General features: G+C 38.4%; 1 protein-coding gene across 1 annotated transcript; it reads right to left on the bottom strand.

Annotated features, from left to right (window-relative positions):
* Window positions 1-875: 875 nt before the first annotated feature.
* On the bottom strand, window positions 876-20896 carry LOC148365819 (leukemia inhibitory factor receptor-like). The gene is made up of 17 exons (XM_088336259.1): window positions 20752-20896; window positions 19549-19685; window positions 17490-17643; window positions 17105-17383; window positions 15761-15890; window positions 14839-14975; window positions 14163-14305; window positions 12261-12414; window positions 11234-11298; window positions 10938-11172; window positions 10121-10306; window positions 9594-9686; window positions 9350-9499; window positions 9124-9261; window positions 7646-7739; window positions 7497-7563; window positions 876-6157 (listed from the first exon to the last, which is right to left on the bottom strand). Exons 1-17 carry the CDS (start codon window positions 20855-20857, stop codon window positions 5513-5515), a joined length of 2913 nt encoding a protein of 970 aa, XP_088192385.1. The 5' UTR covers window positions 20858-20896; the 3' UTR covers window positions 876-5512.
* Window positions 20897-22063: the final 1167 nt, after the last annotated feature.

The raw sequence follows: 22063 nt of genomic DNA, 5'->3' as shown, positions 1-22063 counted from the left end.
GTCGCGCCATGTGTATTGTACGATAAAATACTCAAAAGTTTTCCCCCAGTGATTTAGTATCTGATAATAGTATTGTTACATGTTGATGCCAGGAGGTCGGGCTCATCTCTGAAGGGTGGGATAACGCTTCACACTGAAAAAACAACGGCAACCAGATGATGAAGGTGCTGTATCAGTGTCAGATCAGCAGGTTTTACCTGGTACTGGTAAACATGGTAACCGGTACTGTTTCATGTGGGCGAGCAAACCCCTATCCAAAAAAGCAGCCTGGAGATTTTTCCTGGTACTGGTAAACATGGTAACCGATACTGTTTCATGTGGGGGAGCAAACCCCTGTCCAAAAAAGCGGCCTGGAGATGGATGGGCACCGCCAGGCTGTACATGCCCAAGATCCACCACAGGAAGTGATGCCCCTAAGACCCTGGTGGTTAAGGGATCCGTGAACCGTGATTACAGAGCAAAATTATAATAGCATTCATTTTTTTGATTCTACGGAGACATTTTAACATTTTTATACTAAGCAACTTTGAAGTGGAACAACACGGAATACCTGAAAATCACACGACACAACAAAATGTAAATAAAAAATATTAAGGTAGAAAAAACAGAGGAAAAAAACCCACAATAATAATTTTATGATCAAATTTTGAATCCCTGAAACATAATTTAATTGTGAACCTCCAAAAAGGACTCCGAGCCCTCCAGCTAAAGCACACTTTTTAATGACATTTACATGTCCAGCCCCCAATAGTGTTTTTTCTGCCACATGGTCCCCGGGCTAAGATGATTTATTGGCTCTCCAACATATAATTACTGTAAATCTTAATACACTCAGACATTAAAAAAGAAATCAAAAATCACAAAGAGACACATACTTAATATTTTATTCTTTATTGTCTTAACCCGAGTAACATTTCCGTTTAGTGTGAACATTGAGAATTGTTTAAGGGAGGGAAAAAAAGCTGATTTTTGTTTTGTATCAGCTTCTCCCTCTCTAACCAGTTACAGGATTTACAAACATAAGGAAAAATACTTTTAAAAAGCCCATAGAATTTAAAGCGTTTCAATAATTTCAGCATGTATCTCATTGGTCATAAACACATGCACGTTAGTCAGTGTTAGTTTTTAGCTATTGAGCTCAAACAAGTATTTTCATTTTGTATAAACACCATGCATTTACAAACCATGTGAGGCGAGGCAGCAAGTGCACAACAGTGTCAGTTATCTGCTTAATAGGAGTTTGCATCATCATTTTGTCACACAAAAGCTGTGAAAAGCGGACAAAGCAAGTATTGGAAGACTATTGCTAAGAACAAACATTCATATGTTAGTTAAATCACAAACAACTGTGCTTCCTATCTAAGAGAGCAAGGGATTTACAGCACAAAGTTGAATAACAATTGTTTTCTGTTTACACACATCTAGTAACATACCCTGCCTCGTTGGCTTGAAAGGGGAAATCATGAATAAATCCATATCCTCTATTCCACATGATCTCATATTGGCTTGCACAGCCATTTGACAACTGTAGCTTCAGTCAAGTCATATTTCTTGCAAAAGAAAGCTGCATTGATAAATCTAAGACGTTTTCTTAAGTAGTCAAAATAAAAGACCACCTGAGAAGTTGACCAGCAAAGTCATCCAGTTCCTCCCATGTTATGTTTGCCATCATTCCCGTCACAGTAGTTTTACTTAAAGCTTGTAGGCACTGGGTACTTAAACAACATTAGCATATAATTCCCTTATATACATTAATATTCAAGAGTTTGGGGTCACCCAGATAAATTGGTGCTGTCCATGAAAAATTCACAATCTTATATGTTCAATGTCTGTGATATTTAGCCCATAATAACCTTTTGTTTTATTGCCCAGTCTGAGATATGGCTTTTTCTTTGCCATTCTGCCTTAAAAAGAAACATATCGGTGTAGCCTCTTCACTGGAGATGTTGACACTGGTGTTTTTTGGGGTACTATTTAACGAAGCTTCTAATTGAGGACCTGTAAAGCAGCTACTTTTCAAGCTAGAGACTAATGTACTCTCACTTCTTTCTACTCTGGTTAGATAGTCTATTTGTATCTGTTCTCTGAAGGGAGTAGTACACAATGTTGTAGGATATCTTCAGTTTCTTGGCAATTTTTCACATGGAAAATAGCCTTTATCTCGGACTGCAGCGTTTCACATCAAAGTTGACTTTTTCTGGATGTTCTGAAAGTTTAAATACACTCACAAATGCTCCAGAAATTCAATTAGCTGAAAGGAAAGTGAGGTTCATAGCTTCTCTAACCAGATATCTTTTTCAGCCGTGTTAACATAAATGCACAAGACAAAGGTTTTGTAATCATCTATTGGCCCAGGTGTCTATAAATAGCGGCCCACAAGACAATAGTTTGTGGCCCCCGCCTTAATATGAAATTAATGTTAGTGCAGCCCGCCGCAAGTATGATACTTGCTGGTTGCTGGTTAGCTAGGCAGGGCTCAAAATTCACCCGTCAATGTTTGTAGATCAATGTACATTTGCCCCGGAATATGACTGGCTAGTTATTTTCTGGTCTGACTTATGACAGTGACTATAAGGTTCAAAAAGTATGTGATTCAATTAATCATTTTTTGCAGTCTAATCAAGAAATATGTGACGTGAACTGAAACATGGAACAACATTTTTCCGAGTTCTAGGAGATTGTCACTGCTCTTGAACTGAAGCTTAAAGGACAGTGGATGCAATATGTAAAAAAGTTTGGATGAGTTTCTGTCTTTGAGTCAAGTTTGTCAATTGGATTTTTCAACTCACAAAGCGTCATAAGTCTTAATTATTTGCTAAATCATGTTCTTTATTTAATACAGAAGAATATTCCTACTAATTCTTAATATCTTTCTAATTTATGATATTTTTCATATATTATTTTGTGTAAAAGATCTTTTGGAATGTCTTTCATGGACCTGTACTTGTGGAGAGGCCGTTATAGCCCGACTTCACCCAAACCTTAACTTCAGCGGCCCTCCAGTATATTGAGTTTGAGACCCAAACATTAGCCTCTTAACGCAATTAACAAACGTAGAGAAAAATTAGAACACTGGAGGGCTGGTTTCTGCAAATGGGCCTCTATACACCTGTGTAGGTATTGCATTGAAACATCAATTACAGTCATTTACAAGTTAATAACGATGTATTGTATTTCTGATTAGTTTGATGTCTTCATTGAATAAAAACATTATTTTCCTTCAAAATAAGGACATTTCTAAGCGACCCCAAAGTTTTGAACAGTAGATATGTAAATAAACATGAACCCATAGTTCAGGTATGACATTTTCTGAGTAAAGGTATCAGGAAGAGGGTTGTGATGAATCTCTTGAACTCGAGCAAGGAAAAAAAACAAGAACTTTCAAGCAGGATCATTATAATCTCAAAGATTTCTCATCTTTTTAGTGCTACTCATTTGCCACAATGCGTAACATTTGGTTAACCAACAAGGCAGTCTGTGACGTGGTGCAAAGAACCGGAAGCATTACAATATCTGTCAATATCTGCTACTGGCAGGTAACATTCAACGTGTGAAATTTCGAATTAAAAAAAACTGACCTGGAAAATATTCACAAAGAAATAACACGAATGTAAACAAAAGTAACTTGATAGCTTTCGTTTAGCATACATTTAAGCTTATACAGCATCATCGTCACTATTCAGACAGATCCAGAGCGAAAATAAATCGCCTCCTGATTGTGTGTGGAATAAATGACTCAATAAAAGTGCATAGGACATCTCATGAGAGGGCTACTCAAAAGACAATTAGTTCTACTCATAAAAAAAAAAACATTAAACAGCATGGAAATGTTTGGTTGGAAGATGACATTCCTTTTTACTGATTTTCAATTCATACCCCGATGAAAAAAATTTAAAAACTAGAAGCTGCTCAACTGCTGCACTGAATGCCCAGTCTACCAGTTTTCCTCAAATAGTAGCTACTGCTTGAACGTGTTTTTCAATTACAAATGTTCAACAATAAACAGGCTATTATGTTGAAAAACTTCATCAGCACATCACATCATCATAATAGCGCTAATACTTAAATTTAAAGTAGTGTCCAAAGCTAACGCACTCCCTAATGCATTTCAATACAATAACCCAATAAATGCCACTAGTAACTAACTGAGGAAAGAGGGTGGATCATATATCAGTCTTGCCGTTTTCTAAACTCTTATTAACTCATTTAGCGAAGCCTTTGAAGCATTTGCACATCACTTACATTTTTGACATTTATATTTTCCACATGAAGGTGTTTAGGTGAGTCCATGGGCCCAACTTTAGGTCTAATTAACCTGACATGCATGATTTATTCTGTTTTTAAAATTTTACACCTGCAAAGGAGATGGCATACGATGCCAGTTCGTTATTTTGACTGCTATTGGGCAATGCTTTTCGGTCTTTTAACTCTTATGAACTGTCCACACACTTAAGCGTGGCTCTGCTTTTGTAACCTATAAATCAAAAAAAGGGCGCAGGGGAGGACCATTAGAACAGGTTGGAATTTCGTATCGGAGGGTTAGGTTCTCTCCCTGTTCTCCTTGCAAGTTCAAAATCCATTGAGGTCTTCTCTCTTTATTTTGAGTGTCTACTAAATGTTAAACTTAACATTTTTTACACAAAGGTGTGCTGGTGAGTCTGTGGGCACAATGTTATACGAAAGCAAACAGGTTTGTATAAGTTATTGTCAATAAAGGCCAATCATTTTGCTCTTTTTTTAATCCCACACCCTTTAAGACATATCTGCTTTTATAACCTAGAAGATTTAATAACAAAAAAGGGGGCTCAGCGTAGGGCTTTAAGAACACGTTGTAATTTCTCATCTGAGGTCTGGGCTCTCTCCCCTAGTCTCCTTGCAAGTTCAAAATCCATTGATGCCTTCTTTCCTTCTTTTGAGTGTTAAAAAAACTTTATTATTTAATTACCGCACCCGACAACATAAATACTCACATCGATAAGGATTATAGAGACTGTCAAAAAATTCGTACACACATTTCCATCTTCTATTCCTGATCTTCAATACCAATATTTTTTTCTGAAGATAATGACTATCCATAGGTCCCATTTATTAGGTTTTAGAATTGTTCTCAAATGTCTGGCACTGATGCGCTTGTCTAATCTAATTGGCTTGCAGTAAATGAGTTAATATTCAGTTAAAACTGATATCAATTTAAAATGATACAGTATTACATTTATGCCCAATGGGTGAAATGTTTTGCAGTTTGATCCCTGTTACTGGTAATAACAAAGAGCAGAGGTGGGCAACAAGGTTTTTGAGGTTCGCTTTTCCTGCATGTTTTTGGAGTTTTCTTCAACTCTGGTGACTCTAATCACCAGAATTGTTGACAAGCTGGAATCAGCCCAGTTGAAGAATAAAAACCGACAGAAACATGCACGTCATGCGGCCCTCGAGGACCAGGACGCCTACCTCCGCCAATGAGCATAAGAGGTTAGGCCAAAAATTTGGCAAGGTAGCTTCTCATGAGATGATATCATGGTTTTGCAGAGGTCAGCAGGTTGGAGAACCAACCTGCTGCGGACGTAGAGAGTGGACGTTTCTCTCCGTTGTGCTCCTCAGACTCGCCGTCGGGTAGGAGGAACTGCGTGGAGGCCACAGAGGTGGGTGAGCCCAAACTGGGTGCCTGGGATTCAGCCTCCGTGGAGGAGTCCAAATTCCAAGATGTTTGGGGTTTGTAGCCTCCAGAATCTTGGGAAAATTCTGGTGGAAGTGGGCATGCATTGTCACTTGTAGCTACAGGTTGCCCCTGAGGACGGTAACCACCCTCGTTTGCAGTCATTTCGAAGTGAGAGGGAGCCTGTTCGTCCCCTTGTAAGACCAGGCTTGACCTTGAAGTTTGGATCCCCGTGTAGGTAACATCGGTCTGCCCAGAGTCCATGGAAGATGACGACGAGTCTGAAGAGTCTGGATAACGTGGTCTGATGGGGCGCTCATCAATCATTTGGTTGTAGTAGCGCAACGAGCCCGGCTCGTCCGTGTCAGCGGGCTCGTCTCCGATCATCTGATCCTGTTCCTCCTCGTCCTCCTCCGGGATTACAACCAGTACTTCTTTCAGGGAATCGGAGGTTTCGACAACCTGGACTCGATTATGGGGCGATGGCCTCACATCCAGAGGACCCTGTTGGAGTTTGAGCAATCCATGAGAAAATAAATGATTTTTGTTTTTTCAGTTACTGATCAGTTCATACTGAGTTGATTATTGGACACATGTAATTAGATTTAATAGGATGGAAGTTCGTTATTTGGACTATTATTGCGCAATGTTTTTTGTTTTGGACAATTACATTCTTGTCGCTAACAGCCAATTATGTTCCTGTTCTCAGTTTTACACACCCTTAAAGGCAGATTTGCTTTTAGAAAATGGGATATGTAAAAATAAGAGGCTCAGGGGATGGCCTTAGATAGGTTGGAATTCCTTATCTGAAGGCTTTTGTCCCTGTGCTCCTTGCAAGGTAAAAATCCATTGATTTCTTTTTTCTTTGAGTGTCTAATGTAATTTAAATGTATCAGTTACTATATTTCTTAAATAATACCTGATGATATTTTATTGTCTTTCCTATCTAGTAAAACAAAGAGTTCTATAAAAGTAATTTTTCTAATTCTTCTCATTTGAAGTACTTTCTTATTTTATTAGCATTTTCAAAGGGACAATGAATAGTATTATTTGAACACTCCATGGCACTATAATGTGTAGTGAAACAGAAAACGAATGCCAAAAAAACAGAAGGAAAAATACATACTAAAGAGACTCAAAGTGACCAGAACGCCATATTTTACTTCATTTTTCCCAGTCTTCGGGTATTTTAAAAATTGCGTGTTTATATGATAGTTCATGTGTTTTTGCTTATTATCTAAATCAATATTGTTTTCCTTTTAATAATAAAATAAGTTTTGTTTTTTTAGCACAAGGAGGCGCTAAATAATACACACTATCCAGTTAAGCTCGCTTTTTTCCAAACAAGAAAACAATATCCCCAAAATGAGCAAAACCGTCTTCATATAGTTTTATTGTCTTTAAAAATGTCTGTTTTCATTTATTGTTAAGTATAAAGAAATAACACTTAAAATGTGCCACATTTGAGTAAAATAGATCAGACTTCGGGAGATTGTAAGTAATAGTTTTGTTTTTTGTAGAATAAGTCGTAAAAAAATAAATTCCTTGAATGAAATATTTTTTCAGTAAATAAAAAAATGATCTGCCATCGTTTATATATGAGGGTAGTTCTTGGTGTATATTATTTAACCATTAGATGCTGCTGTGTTGAGTAGTGCAAACAAGTTACAAAAACCACAGTGATTCAAAGTGACCAAGAAAAATGGTGGGTTTTTGTCACTTTGAGTCTCCCTTGTTTCAAATCTTCCTTGTGCTTTTAGCACTTGTATTCATTTGCACTAAAGCAAAGAGCGACTCAATAAACAAAGAATAAAGACACTCGAGACTTGACAATTACAATTACCTGTGTCCTAGTCCAATCATCTTTCACTTTGGGCTGTGGTATGTCTGGATAAAAGGCCGTCTTTACCCTGATAACAACAAAATCGAAAGAATATTAACAAACATGTATGTCAAAATAAAAAAAATTAAACCAGTTAAACCTTGACTCACCATTTTCGTTTTTTATAGCAAAGGAAGGCGACAACAGATAACAACAACGAGAGAGATCCAAGAGAAGCCAGTATTTCCAAGATGAGCCAATCAGCTTTAAGGAAGACAACAAAGAGGAATTAAAACATTATCTATATCGTTTTGTGAAGTACAGTAATCCCTCGTTTTTCACGTGGGTTGCGTTCCAAAAATAACCCGCGATATGCAAAATCTGCCAGGTAGAAATCATTATTTTGTTTACATTTATTATGCAATTAAATACTCTGTTATAAATTAAAACCAAAAAACAAACCTGATTTACAGGCTCTAGCATTTGTTTTACCAATAAAAGTACAGTACTTTATACTTTAAAGTTTTACTGTAAAATTACAGTAAATTTAAGTTGCGTGGATTAGCAAGTACCACTGCGAGTTGAGGAATTAGATTGAACATGAGAAAATAAAAAATAAAAATAGAAAGATAAATAAAATAAAAAGTTTGGGGTCACCCAGACAATTCTGTTTTTTCCATGAAAAATTAACACTTAATGTATCTAATGCGTGGTCTAATCTATGTGTTCTTTTGTCCACAATAATCTTTCCTTTTTAATAGGCCAGTCTCAGACAAAACTTTTTCTTTCCCACTTTGCCCTGAGGGCCAGCGTCTTGGAGTTGTCTCTTCACTGTACTAATATTTAACGCTACAAAATTGCAAGTTGAGGACCTGTAAGGTGTCCATTTCTCAAAATAGTGAATGTTATGTACTTGTCCTCTTGCTTGGTTGTGCAGCAGGGTCTCCCACTTCTCTTTCTACTCTGGTTAGAGCCTGTTTGAGCTGTTCTCTGAAGGGAGTAGTAGACATCGTTGTAGGAGATCTTTAGTTTCTTGGTAAATTCTCTCATGGAGTAGCTATTATTTATTAAAACAAGAATAGTCTCACATGAAAGTTTTATTCGACTAGCGTAAAGGAAAGGTAGGTTTTACAGCTTCTTTAACAAGATAAACTGTTTTCAGCTGTGCTAAGTTACTGTGATTGCACAAGTATTTTATATTTATCCATTAGCCTTTAAACACAATTAGAAAATGCAATGCACTATGTTAGAACACTGCAGGGCTGGTTACTGGAAATAAGCCTCTTTACAACTACGTAGATATTGCATTAATAAAAGACATTTGCACCTAAAATGGTCATTTACAATGTATAGGGTGTATTTCTGAATAGTATAATGTTATCTTCATTGAAGCTTTTCTTTCAAAAGAAAGGACATTTGTTAACAACCCCAAACTTTTGAATAATAGATAAATTTGTCAAGCTGTTTTACATAATCGCACATATTAAACTGCAACATTATTGATGCCCAGGTAAGGAAGAGAAAGAGTGACTGTTTAGCCAATAAGATGGTAGAACACTACGCTTTATGTAAATCCGCGAAGAAGCGAAACCACGAAAAGCTAACCGCAATATAGCAAGAGATTACTGTATAATGAAGACAAACATACCAAACTGTTCCACTGTGATGAATGTGGTGGCACCCGTGTCCTCGCCAGCTAAATTATAGGCTTTGACTGTGAATTTATAAGTACCCTTGGGAAGACCTTTGGCGATGTACTTCCGGCTTCCTTCTCCTGATATGTTGGCTACAGGAAAGAACACAAGAGGTCGTGCAGTAGCAGTAATATTACTGCTTTTAAACAGCACTATGTTGTTAGAAGGTGCAATATCTACCTATTAGCGTGAGCTCTGAGTCATTACTGAAGTAAACATGGTAGCCCAAGATGTATCCTCTCCTGCTGGTTTCTGGCATGGCTCCCCATGTCAAGAGAACATCAGAATCCACGAGACTGATGGACAAGTCAGGAACCGCTCCGGAGGGTGCTTATATAGGGAAGGTGATGAAAGTTGTTTAAAATAACAAAATAACTTTTTTAAAAAACATATCAGCTTTGGTAGGAAAAAAAATCCTTCTTACCAAGCTCCTGCATGTAGCCCTGCCAACACTGAAGAAGCTCTGAGGAGCAGCTGAACAGGGAAATGATGTATTTAACACCTGGTTGGAAATTCACTGTCGAAGGAATAAAAGATTGAATCAGGTTTAGACGTTATCAAATGCAACGAGGAAGGCAATGTGAAAATGTTTTTCATCAGATGCAAAAATATACCCAATTTCTGCACTCTAATGCGTACCGGATTATAAAGTGCCCCCCTGAAAGATTGTTTTATGTCATGTATTTGTCACATTTATGGTGCAATAGACTATAAAACAGATGGAATTAAAACTACAGTAAGAGCTACCGTAAATATTTGAGATTATGGCAGTGAGAGCGCAGAAGCTCAACCACTAGACCATCAGTTATTCAAAAGACAGACAAAAGACATTTTATCTTATTGTTTATCTAATTAATTTATTGACCCCCTTGGTTGGCTACAATACATTTTAAGTCCTTAGCGCTGAATCATTTTAAGGACATCAAAACATGATCCTTCAGCTTGAAGTACCTGAGTTAATTGAAGTATTTGTTCTTCCCATTTCCACCTTGATCCAGTCCAAGTGGCAATTCTCCTGGCAGAGGGCATCTTTCCATTCTATGACATATCCGCAGCTTGAGTTTCTATCATCCTGCCAAACCAGGGGGAAGCCTTTGTCCATGTAAACCAGCCTCGAATCAAGAATATGACTTTTATCTGGGGAAAAAAGAATTTATGAAAAATGAAAAGCTATAAAATAGACAACAGGCTATATTCATTGGGATTTTCGTAGATATACGATAAGCTTTTAACACAATAAATCAAAATACTACAAAAATGTTACAGCAATATGGAATACGGCAAATTGTTCATCACTGGGTGAAATCATATCTCTCAAATCAATTTCAATACATACAGATTGGCGACTGCAATTCAAGACTTATGAGCATTAACTGTGGAATGCCAAAAGGGTCTGTGTTAGGATCTTTATTGTTTATAAATTACTTGTGTAATGTATCATAGAAATTTAAATCTATTTTATATGCTGAGAGACACCACAAAATTAGGCTAAGGTACCATTTCACTTAATAAAGATTAGAAAATAATAGAGATGCGCTGCAATATTGTAACAATGCGCTATTTCTCTATTATTACAACTTAGGCCAGTCTCTATAGCACCACATTGTAAATATTTTTGGCTATAAATCCTGACATACCTTATTTTTCCTCTTTTAAGTTCTTATTACATGTTTTACCTTAAGTGCAAGGTCTTATCTTGTTGCAGACAATGTTTACTAGATTGTAATCAATGACAATAATGACTATTCACTCAAATACAATTCAATACCTTCAGCGAATAGAGGTATGGGTACATGTGAAGGATTTGAAACCCCAGCAGCATTCTTGGCTCTGACAGCAGCCATGATTTGGCTGTCATTAGTGGAGGCGGATATTTGGGTGAGGTTGATTGGCCAAACAAAAGTGTCAGGAGGAAGTGTTTCATTGTAGAGGATCTCTTTGGAGCTCCAGAGCATCACTTTGTAAGCCGTGATCTGACCGTGGCTTTCTCGGTCTGATAAGGGCTGAAGAAAGAGCTTTTAATAGACGAAGCAATAACATGAAAAAAAAACAAAAAAACTGTACCTTCCAGAGAATCCGACCAGAGTTGTCATTGTCGATATGCATCCACACATCAGGCTGATCTGGAACTGAGATTAAAATTGAAATAATCTTTGTAAAGTTATTTCCTTGAATAGTCAAATTGTTTAAAGAGACAGTGTGTGTGACCTGACCACTAGATGTTGCCGTATGGCATAGTGTAGGGCTGCACAATTAACCAAAATCCAATTTATAGTCTGTTGTTAGGTAGTGCAATAATGTAATCGCAAGACACTGTTGGTTTCAAGATTGTATAGTTCCATGTTTGTGTTAGGCCAACCAGAATTGTCAGAGTTGAGGTTTTAACGGCCAAATTAAAGGCAAATTTTAATGGGACTAGCCAATAAAGGCAAGGAAAAGGTTGAGAGCAGTTTTTGCGCACCCGCTATAGGCCTGTATATGCTGTCAGTCAAATATGTGCCCAGCCCCCGCTGTCACCCAAAACTAACTCGGCGCGCGACGCAGCTACAGCCAGTATTTCAGTAGCTTGTTACATTGACAAAAAATTCTCAAACAAATTGGACTCTGAGGAAAGTCAGAGGAGTGCAAAGAATTGCTGATCACCAGCAGGTGCTCCGTGAATTGTTACTGCGTCCCGTAATTGACTGAGGCAGAGGTGGGAAAGAAAGCAATAGCGAGTCTCCAGGTCCAGCTTCCTGGTACAACTTGGCTAACAACTCTCTCAAGCCACTAATGCCGAGCATGGAGCTCACTAACGCCAGATCTATTACTCATGAAATGGATGACCTGGAACTACAACTTGTGGGAAACTGCTACCTATGGGATGTTTGTATTTTAATCATCGAAGAGACCTTGCTGAAGTCGCAATTACCCGATGCTAGTGTGCAGCTAGCCAGCCGCTCTCTAAATCAATTTCTTTCTCTGAAAGGAGAACCTTCCAATATTGTTGTACTTTTGTAAAATGCCAATAAAGAGCGTTTATTTGACTGCAATTCCAGAAGCGTTGGTCAACAGTCAACAAGAGATATTCAAATCATTCATCAATACTTACCCTCCATATTTGTTTTGAAAGAAATGGATTTGCTCCAGTTTCCCCACTTCCAGAAATTTTGCTGGGCACCACAGCGGACTTGAATGCTGTACTCTTCGTTGGGATAAAGCTCTAAAAGCTGTACTGTTGTCAGAGCGACTCCTGTGAAGGTGCGCTGAACACAAAATTTTAGAAAATATTAACATGACTGAGTCGTTACATCCTCTGTGGATTCAACAAGTTTTGGTGATGGAGCCAATAGCGGCCAAACGTAACCATTGTGACAGTGCATTTCGGAATAAATTTTATTGTGGTTTTACTATTTTTTAATTGTCTTAACAGACTTTGATTTCTTGACTGTTCCTAGGCTGAGGACCAAAACCTATGGTAAGGAAACATTCAGCAACTTTGGTCCTTGCCTATAGAACTGTCTGTTGGAGGTCAGGACAAACAAATGCACTTTGGTCTGTTACCACAGCAACCACCAATAACAAAATGACGACTTGTCACGTCTGTGTTGCAATCTGGCACTATTCTCTACAGTAGGGTCGCCCTGACGCGGTCCTCTAGAAATACAAGGCTTACTCATGTTTTCTTTTAGGGGTAAGTATGGGACGTCTTTGTAATCACTACCTGACTCTGTGGTAGTTGCCATGTTGAATGGTCCCGTGATCTGAAAACACATCCCGTAAACAACTGATAATAGAGCTGAAAATGTTGGCTTTCTGCAGACAAAGGTGTCGATGCAAAATTCTCAACAATAATGGCGTTGAAGCCCGGCGCGCAGCTGCCGCCAACTGCATGGGGAATTTGGTGCCAATGCCTTTGGCTGCAGAACGCCAAATGCGCCATCCCCCTGCACTCTTGAAGCCGTACTCAACTGCACCATTTTCAGCTCTATTTGAAGACGTTTACATCACATTTGAAGAACATATTTACTACTGCACCGAAAGGAAACGCAAATGAGCGCTGCGTCCCATAAAATGTGAGCCCTACATTTCTAGACGACAGCTCCGGGGCCACCATACTGTTGAAGGTGAAAAGTAGTATTTTTGTGTTGCAATCGTTGATGGTTACCACGGTAACAAACTAAATTGCATTCATTTGTCATCGTTCCTCAAGGATTAAAGGAAACTTCTGTGACATGACAATGACTCTGACGATAGGGAATGAGAACTGTACCATTTCTGATAGATAACTTCCATTGCTGTTCAATTCAAATGTATGAACTAAGGGCTTGATTTGTGAGTGAGAAAGTTGACACATTGTGTCGTATTAAGAAATAAAGTACTAATTTATCTTCTTTTAAGTATTATATGAATTATGTTGGCATCAACAAATTTCTCCTCTTTAAGAGCATACATTTTATCAGACGTCATTGCAGTGTTTTGTATTTAGAATGCATGTGTTGTGAAAAGAGCAGTCGCCGTTTTATTCAGTTCTTTTGGAAGAATTTGGCAATCGAGCGCTAAAATGATCAAACTAGTTTGACACCCGATGCTATTTGCGCTCCGCTGTTTTCCTCCAAAATGTAACCCAGCTCCCGGGGCGAGATAGTTAGATTACCAGGGGGGGGGCTCAAATGCTCCCAGCCGTCTGCCAAGACGACAAATGCCTTATTCATCAAGGTAACTTGGGCAGAAAAACAGGCAAAATACTGACTGTTTTTTGAATAGCTGTTAAGCTTAAGATGCATTTATCAGGAACATTTTTCAAATAAGGCACAACGCTACAGTATCCTGTGTTCCTCTAAGAAAATATATCTTTACTCAACCCCTTGGATTAAAAAAACACTTGGAATTATTTTCTAACATGTAGTCCAACAATAGACACATGCAAAATTTTAACTACAGTTGGAACACAATGCTGAGTATGAAAAAGCACTGTTGCTCTAACTTGGGCAAAGGAAATACAGCAACTAACCTTTGTTTTGTTGCCCTGGGACGTGAGCTCCACTTGGCATACAAGCGGCAGGGACATATAGCTGTCAAATTGCCACTTCCACAGCAAGGTGGCATTCCGAGCATTGACCACAGCGTTTAGGTTTGCAGGTGCCACAGGGCGAACTGGGTAGAAAAAAAGCCAATATCAAACAATCATTAGGATACATTTCCAGTACAGTAATCCCTCGCTGTATTGCAGTTTACTTTCAGTACTTTTGGACTTAAAAGATAATTTTTCAAATTCTTCAGTAGCACTGAAATAAAACAAATCCAATGTGAATCACGTATTTTGCAATGCCTCAAATATATCTGCAATTTACATATGCGATTTGTAATCTTGCTTGTAAGTTTATCAAGACATATGATTTTTAGATCTTAAGAAAATCGCTAATATATATTTTTTGAGGAATATCTCTCCCCTTATGGATGTTGGGTAAAGATTACAGTAATATATAGCTTACATTTTCAGTTGCATGAAGTTCTTTTCATTACAATTCAGCACTAGGAAATCCAACCTTTAATTTTTTTCATGCATAGATTTGTACTCTGCAGATTTTGATTAACACGGATAATTTTTAGAAAGTAACCCCACAAAAAATTGGAATTACTGCACATCCAATTTAGGAATAACAGCTAAAATTTTGGGAGTCACCCACCTCTGTGTCGGACTTCAGCTGAATCTTTCACGACAGCTCGGCCCAAAGGATTCACAGCTTCCAGCGTCCAATTACCATCCCATTGCTCCATTCGACAAGTCCTAAGATTTTCCCCCAAGAGAGCCTCCTTACACTTCCTAGAAAATTACGAATATAAAAAAAAAAATCACATTAGACGGTAACTGCTAATTTATTTGCTGGATGTATGCTGCAAAGATTTGTGTTCATCCGATGTTTACAGTAGCAAATGCAAAGTACTTGGACGCCTCACTACTTCAAGCTTATGATATCGCTGGTTCACCACCTGGCGAATTGTTCATTTAATTGTCTTTATTGTCATTGATATCATGCATTGTGTTTTGAGCAGACAGCAAAAAGCAAATCTGTCAATTAAAATGACTCTAAAGAAAGTCAGAAGAACGCAAATAAGTGGTGATCAACAGCAGGCGCTCCTTGGATTGTGGTCGGGTTTGGGAAACGACTAAGGTGGTGTCGAGAGAGAAGGCAATAGCGAGGCTACATGTCCGGCATAGTGCAGTGGCTATGCAACATAACAACCCCTGCTGAACCTGTATCTCACCAAGGCCAGATGCATTATCCGTTAATCAGACGGAGCTACATGCTCTATTCGGTAGGGTTGGATTTTAATTATCGCGGAGACCTGGCTGAAGTCGAGGTTACCCGATGCTAGCGTGCACCAACCAGCCGCTCTCTAAATCGCTTTCTTGCGGTGAAAGGAGAAGTCCTCCATTTTGTCGTACTTTTGTTAGATGACATTAAACACCATGTATTCAACTGCATATCAGTGTTGTGTGTTTTTTTGTTAGTCTATCAAGACGGTGTGATGCTAGTTTGCAGATTTTCCGTTTTTTTGCAGGGGGTTCTGGTGCCAATTAATGTGAGAACGGATGGATTACTGTACCTGTTGTTTAGCGAGTAAGTCGTTCTTCTCCACTTGCCGTAAAGTCCTGTGCCTCGCATTTCTTTCCACTGGCAGATGGCTGACGTCAAATCTTGAGTCTCACACTGAAAATCGCTGAGTAGCGGAGGATCTAGAGAAATAATAGTAGAGTATGAAGTCGAAAAAAAAACCCACCAGAGTATAAGTCAGGGGTTTCAAACTCATGACCCCGTGTCTTTTGCGGCCCGCAAGATGATAGTTTGTAACCCTGCCATAATATGAAAGCTAAATTTTAGTGCAGCACATTCTATTTCAGGTTTCGTACACCTTTTAATGGCCAAATTTAAGCACTTTCACAGTACACTTTCCAATTCCTCCAGTACCATTAAAAGAAGGAATTCGTAATGAATCGTGTATTTTGCGGACCGATTTACCCACGTCATTTTATCAAGACATGATTTTTCGAACTTGAGTAAATTGCAAATATATTTGTGGTTTGAAATAATATGCGTGTAAATTCTTTCCATAACAATTTACCCAGCTTGAGGTTTTCTACTTGTTCAGTCAATTGCCACGTTTCAGAAGGACCAAATCTCATTTTGATGTGAATTTATTTTTGGTATCATTTCAATTTTTGCCAATAATAATAGATTCAAACAAAGTTAGTGATCTGAGGAAGGAAAATTGGAACATTGAGAATAGTGACTGAGTCGAGGAAGGAAACCATGACGAAATAAGAAATTTGTGTATGAGTGTCTGCTATCGAAGTGGACTGTAAAACGTTTCAAAGGGCTATATTTTTAGCATTTTACCAGTCGATTAATTTCTATTAACCACATAATTAAACAATTATCAATGATCAGATTTTGAATTTCTTTAGTATATGGCTATTATAAAGCAGTTTTAGAAGGTCACCCATATACAAATATATACAGTACTTGAAGTTGTTTTGGTGGTTATTTTGACTTTTTTCTTTTTTTTAAAAGGTGAATATATCTCTTATCTCAGCTTTAAATGCGCAATCCTTTAACTGGATATAACTGTAATTTATTTTTATTTGAGTCTCAGCTTGGTTATTTTGCCTTTTTTTTTTTTAAAGGTGAATATGTCTCTGCTTTAAATGCACAATCCTTTAAGTGGATATAACTGGAATTTCTTTTTTATTAGAGTCTCGGCTTGTTATTTGTATGGAATGGTGGTCTAATGATTACACATTGGATTTGGACTTATTGTTGTTACTGTTACTGATATTACTATTCTACCGGGCCACGAGAATAGAGCCAAACATTAAAACAGTCCATGGTACAGAAAAGGTTGCGTACTGCTATACAGTTTGAGGGCAAGCAATTATAAACCAAAACTTACATCCAACAAAGACTACGGTTCCAGACAGTTTGCTGATTTCGAATTTGTCTTTACAGATGACATTGGTTCCTGTCCTGCTTGATGGAGCCTGATCGTTCACCGTGATGCTATAACTCCGCCGACTCAGCCGTGTAGCATTCGTAGCCATACTGCCGTACTGCATTGAGCCAAACTCCCGCCCTTCCGCCACGATACAGCAGAATGTGGTGCTGTCTCCGGCCTGCACAACTTTATCCTGGGGGTACATTTGGTACCCCATGTTGGTAGGGAGATCGTTTCCTGGATATAGACAAATAATGAGCGATAGTGCATCATTGTACTGTAAAAAAATAGACATGATCAGTGTGTTTGGGCAAAGAAAAGGAAACATGTAAAGCAGTCTAACCTTGGAGGATTTGCGTGTCGCTCCAATCACTTGTTACAGTTCCCTCCCTGGAGCGAAGTCGGACGGACAAGGAAGTACATTCAAGGGGCTGTGCTGAAGTCCAGTTCCACTCATAGCGACCGGTCGTCTGGTTTAGAGTGGCATGCAGCGAGTCCTAAAACATTAAAGTAAAAATGACATTATTAACAGTATAGAGCTCACATTTATCGCCTACTCAACCGTTCAAAAGATTGAGGTAGCTTAGAAATTTCCTTATTTCTGAAGGAATTGCGTTTTTGATAATTAAGATAATATTAAACTAATCAGAAATACACCCCATACATTGTTAATGTGCTGCTAGCTGCTAGTGTCTGGTTTTAAATACAATATCTACAAAGGTATATTGAGGCCAATTTCCAGCAACCCGCACTACAGTGTTCTAATACTAAAGGCTAATGGAGGATTAAAAAACCCTTGTGCAGTTATGTTAGCACAGATGAAAACAGGTCTCTAGTTAGAGAAGCGATCAAACTGACCTTCTTTTAAGCCAGTATAGTATCTGGAGCATCACATTTGTGTGTGTGATTTAACTTATAGAATGACCAGAAAAAGAGAAGTTTCATGAGAAACTCAACAGGTAATATTTGCTTAAAAAAATGAAGGCTACCCCATGCAAAAATTGCCTAGAAACTCAAGCTCTTTTACAACAGTGTCTACTACTCCCTTAAGAGAACAGCACAAAGAGGCTCTAACCAGAACAGAGTATAGTACATTAGAGTCTCTAGTTTTACAAATAGACGCATTACAGGTACCCCGCTTTATTAAAAAGTACCCAGAAAACACATCTACAGCGAAGAGGCGACTTGGAGATGTTGGCCTTCAATGCAGAGAATCAAAGTAAAAGCCATATCTGAGATTGGCCAACAAAAGTAATATATTAATACGGAACTAGAACACGAACATTGGACAACTTATTTGATAAATTTAAGACGGACTTTTTCATGGAAAACACAATATTGTCTGGGAAACCTCAAACTTTTGAAGACTAGTATGTGAAACTAAGTAGGGCTGCAACAACAAATCAATGAAATCAATTAAAATCCATGATTAAAAGTGTCCGCAACTAATTAGATCATCGATTAGTTGTACTGTATTGTGTGACGTATGAGCCACCAACTATGTTAAATCAATGCAAATAATGAGATGTGATCATTCCGTTGTGGCGCTGGGTTTTGTAGTCCCGCCTTGGTCCAGCAGCATTTTTTTAAAATCATAAATATTAAACATTGCATCATTTACAAACAAAATTGACATGAAAGTTTCAACTTTGCAGTTTCTTCATGAGACAAAGTTAACACATTTTAAGGGACAGACAGTGCTGCATAAATACAAAGGAAAACCATCAGAAAATAGTAAAATGAATACATTAAAAAGCAAAATAATAATAATAATGACATTTTTAACTTCACACAAGGAGAAAATTATTAAGCATATTTCATTTGCGTTTAGGGAATGTATCATATTTCAAAATGTAATCTAAAATAAACCCAAATTTATTTACATCTTTTTTACAGTGGGTTTGTTTACATTTTTTGGTATATATTTTTCGTGGATTAAAAAAATGTCTACACATATATTTAAATGTATTGATAATTCTTTTTTGTTTCGTGTGATAAGTCCATATCTAATAGGATTTGTGGATAAGGTGGGAGAAAAACAGTATCTAACATATTTGCAGGGGTATAGCATACATTTCTATGTATTTTTGTTTGTTGTCAAGTTAATTGCGGAAAACATTTTCACTTTTTTTTTGTTTTATATTATAAAATATTTTTTTTTTGTTTTCTGCACTATTTTTCTATCTGTCTAAAGCGCCAATATTTGAATAAAGAGGATGAAAGTAGAAATCTCTTCAAGAAATCCGATTCATCAATTAATCCAAAAAAATAATAGACAGATTCATAGATCATGAAATTATTGTGTTAGTTGCAGCCCTAAAACAAAAGTACAATATTTGATTCCCATCTTCAAAGGAGACATCCCCAACATATTTTAAAGAGAATAAACAAGAGTTCCTCACATCGAATACAGTTTGATTAAATTCCGTCCTGAGGATCATCGCATCGAACGTCGAGGCACTGCCTCCCAGCCAGGAAATCGATATTTGCTGCGTGATCTTGTCAGGTACCAATTTTACCTGCTGAGGTACAGTTGGTTCTGAAGGAAGAACAAATGCAAACAAGAAAGCACTGAATCCAATTACACAAATTCAGCGCAACATGTGTATTATGTACAGATGTACACTACAGCTCAAATACAGTAATCCCTTTATTATCACGGTTAATGGGGACCAGAAACCCCCCTGGGAAAATTGAATATCTGTAATGTCGCACCTTCATAAAAGCCCCGGAAGATCAAGCTTACAAAGTAAGAGAGCGATTTAGAGAGCAGCTGACTAGCTGCATGCTAGCATCGGGTATCCTCGAATTAAGCCAGGTCTCCGTGATGATTAAAATACAAGGGTTACAAATAAAGTGGTTCCTACGAGTTGTAGCTCCATCCTCTGTTTCGTGGGTAAGGGATCTAGCATGAGTGAGACACAGGCTCGCAGGTGTAGCGTGTGAGGGCTGTTATAAAGCCTAGCCGTAGCAGTAGGGTGGACACGCAGCCTCGCTATTGACTGCTCTTCTGATGCCACCTTAGTCCTTTCCCGGACCGGATAACAATCCAAAGAGCACCTGTTGGTGATAGACTTTTCTTTGCTCTCTTACGACTTTCCTTAGAGTCCAATTTTATTGATACATTTATTTTCAATGTTACGAGCCGCTAAAAGCTAGCTTTCACTGTGCTTGGCAGTTTGTTTTCTTTTGTGCGCCCGCCCTGCTGTTTGACCGGCAGAATATACTACCAGGAGTGGCCAACCAGGTACTCGAGAGCCGCATGTCCTGCATTTGTTTAGAGTTTCTCTGCTCCAATACAGGTGGTTCCACCTGGATCATTATCAGGCTCTCACAAATCTGAAAATTGGCATCATCTGTGTTGGAGAAGAGAAACCTCAAAAACATCCAGAACATACGGCTCTTGAGGGCCGGGTTGGCCACGACTGCTGACTAGCCTATCACAGTCGAACACACAGACAGTAACGCCCCCCTTAAAACAGAAACCCTCAATAACTGGCCCCAGTTATAGCATTTGCAGTGGGCTGTCTGCTGTCAGCGACAACCAAAGGAGTGAGGGATTAATGTATTTCATCTCAATATTGACATGGAAGCAACATTCCTACCATTTTGAGCATGAGCGTGTACCAATGAAAGAAGAAAACAGATGAGCATGAAAGGCCAGCAGGCTGCTTGTAACTTAGCCATGGCGAGGGGGTGTTTTGTTTTCATTCCACTATGGCAGCACCATGCTGTCGGCAAAGGACCCTGTGAGGACATGAAAAACACAAACACAGACATTTATATACACTGGACTAGACTGTTTGTTTTGAATGAAATGGATGTTTGAGAAACGACCGCCTCTTCTTCCCGGATGTCAACGCTGCCTTGTCGTAACTGGAAAAGCCATCCCTCAAAAGCACATGTACCAACCTGAAGCAATAAACCAAGCCATAGCACAAAAATACCCTGTTGGCATTTGAACAAAAAAAACTCTCTATCCCAAAATTTTCTACACACAACTCAACCAAGCGCAATCAATCCCAAGCAACTCAACAAATGAAATGAATTTGAGTCAATAACCATTTCGAGTAGTTTCCCCCTTGAAATATAGGAGTCACTTTATCAATAGAGATAATAATTTGGGGAATTTCATTATGGTCAGTCAGAATTAATTGGACTGCTAGTATCTTACAATTTCGATTTACAGTACTTAATTGTTAGTTTGAGATTGTTGTTTTTTTTTTTTTGATGCGGCGGTATTGTAAAGTTCATCCGTGTATAAGTGCTAAAAAGCAAAATGAAGAATACAAACTATAGAGACTCAAAGTGACTATAAAGCATTTTATTTTCGATTTTTTTCCCAGCCTTGGCAAAAGTTTTTGTTTTTGGGTACCTGTGGTGGCAAGATGGCAGAGAACAAAGTCAGCTATTTATATGTGAGGCTCAAGTTATGTAAAATAAATGCAAAGTTCACAAGTTACGACAATTTAAAACATCCATCCATTTATCCATTAACAGCACCGTTTATCCTCAGTAGGGTCGCGGGGGTGCTGGAGCCCATCCCAGCAATCTTTGGGCAGTGGGCATGGGACACCCTGAACTGGTTTGCCAGCCAGTCACAGGGCACACAGGGACAGACAACTCACTTGCTCATTCACACCTAGGGACAATTTGGACCGGCCAATTAACCTGACATGCATGTTTTGGGGAATGTGGGATGAAAAAGTAATGCTCGAAGGAAACCCACATATGCATGGGGAGAACATGCAAACTTCACACTGGGAGGTTGCGGTAGCTGGACTTGAACCCTGAACCTCTGCAATATGGGGCAGGGTGCTAACCACCCATCCGCCGTGCTGCCACAACTTAAAACAATACACGTTTTGATAATCATGCTTTTTTTGTTTCTTATTCAAAGCAATATAGTTGTCTTTT

Source organism: Urocampus carinirostris, chromosome 5 (genome assembly GCF_059441175.1).
Source record: "Urocampus carinirostris isolate Australia breed hairy pipefish chromosome 5, RoL_Ucar_1.0, whole genome shotgun sequence".
Taxonomy (NCBI): Eukaryota; Metazoa; Chordata; class Actinopteri; order Syngnathiformes; family Syngnathidae; genus Urocampus; species Urocampus carinirostris.
This window is presented reverse-complemented; position numbering and strand designations above follow the sequence as displayed.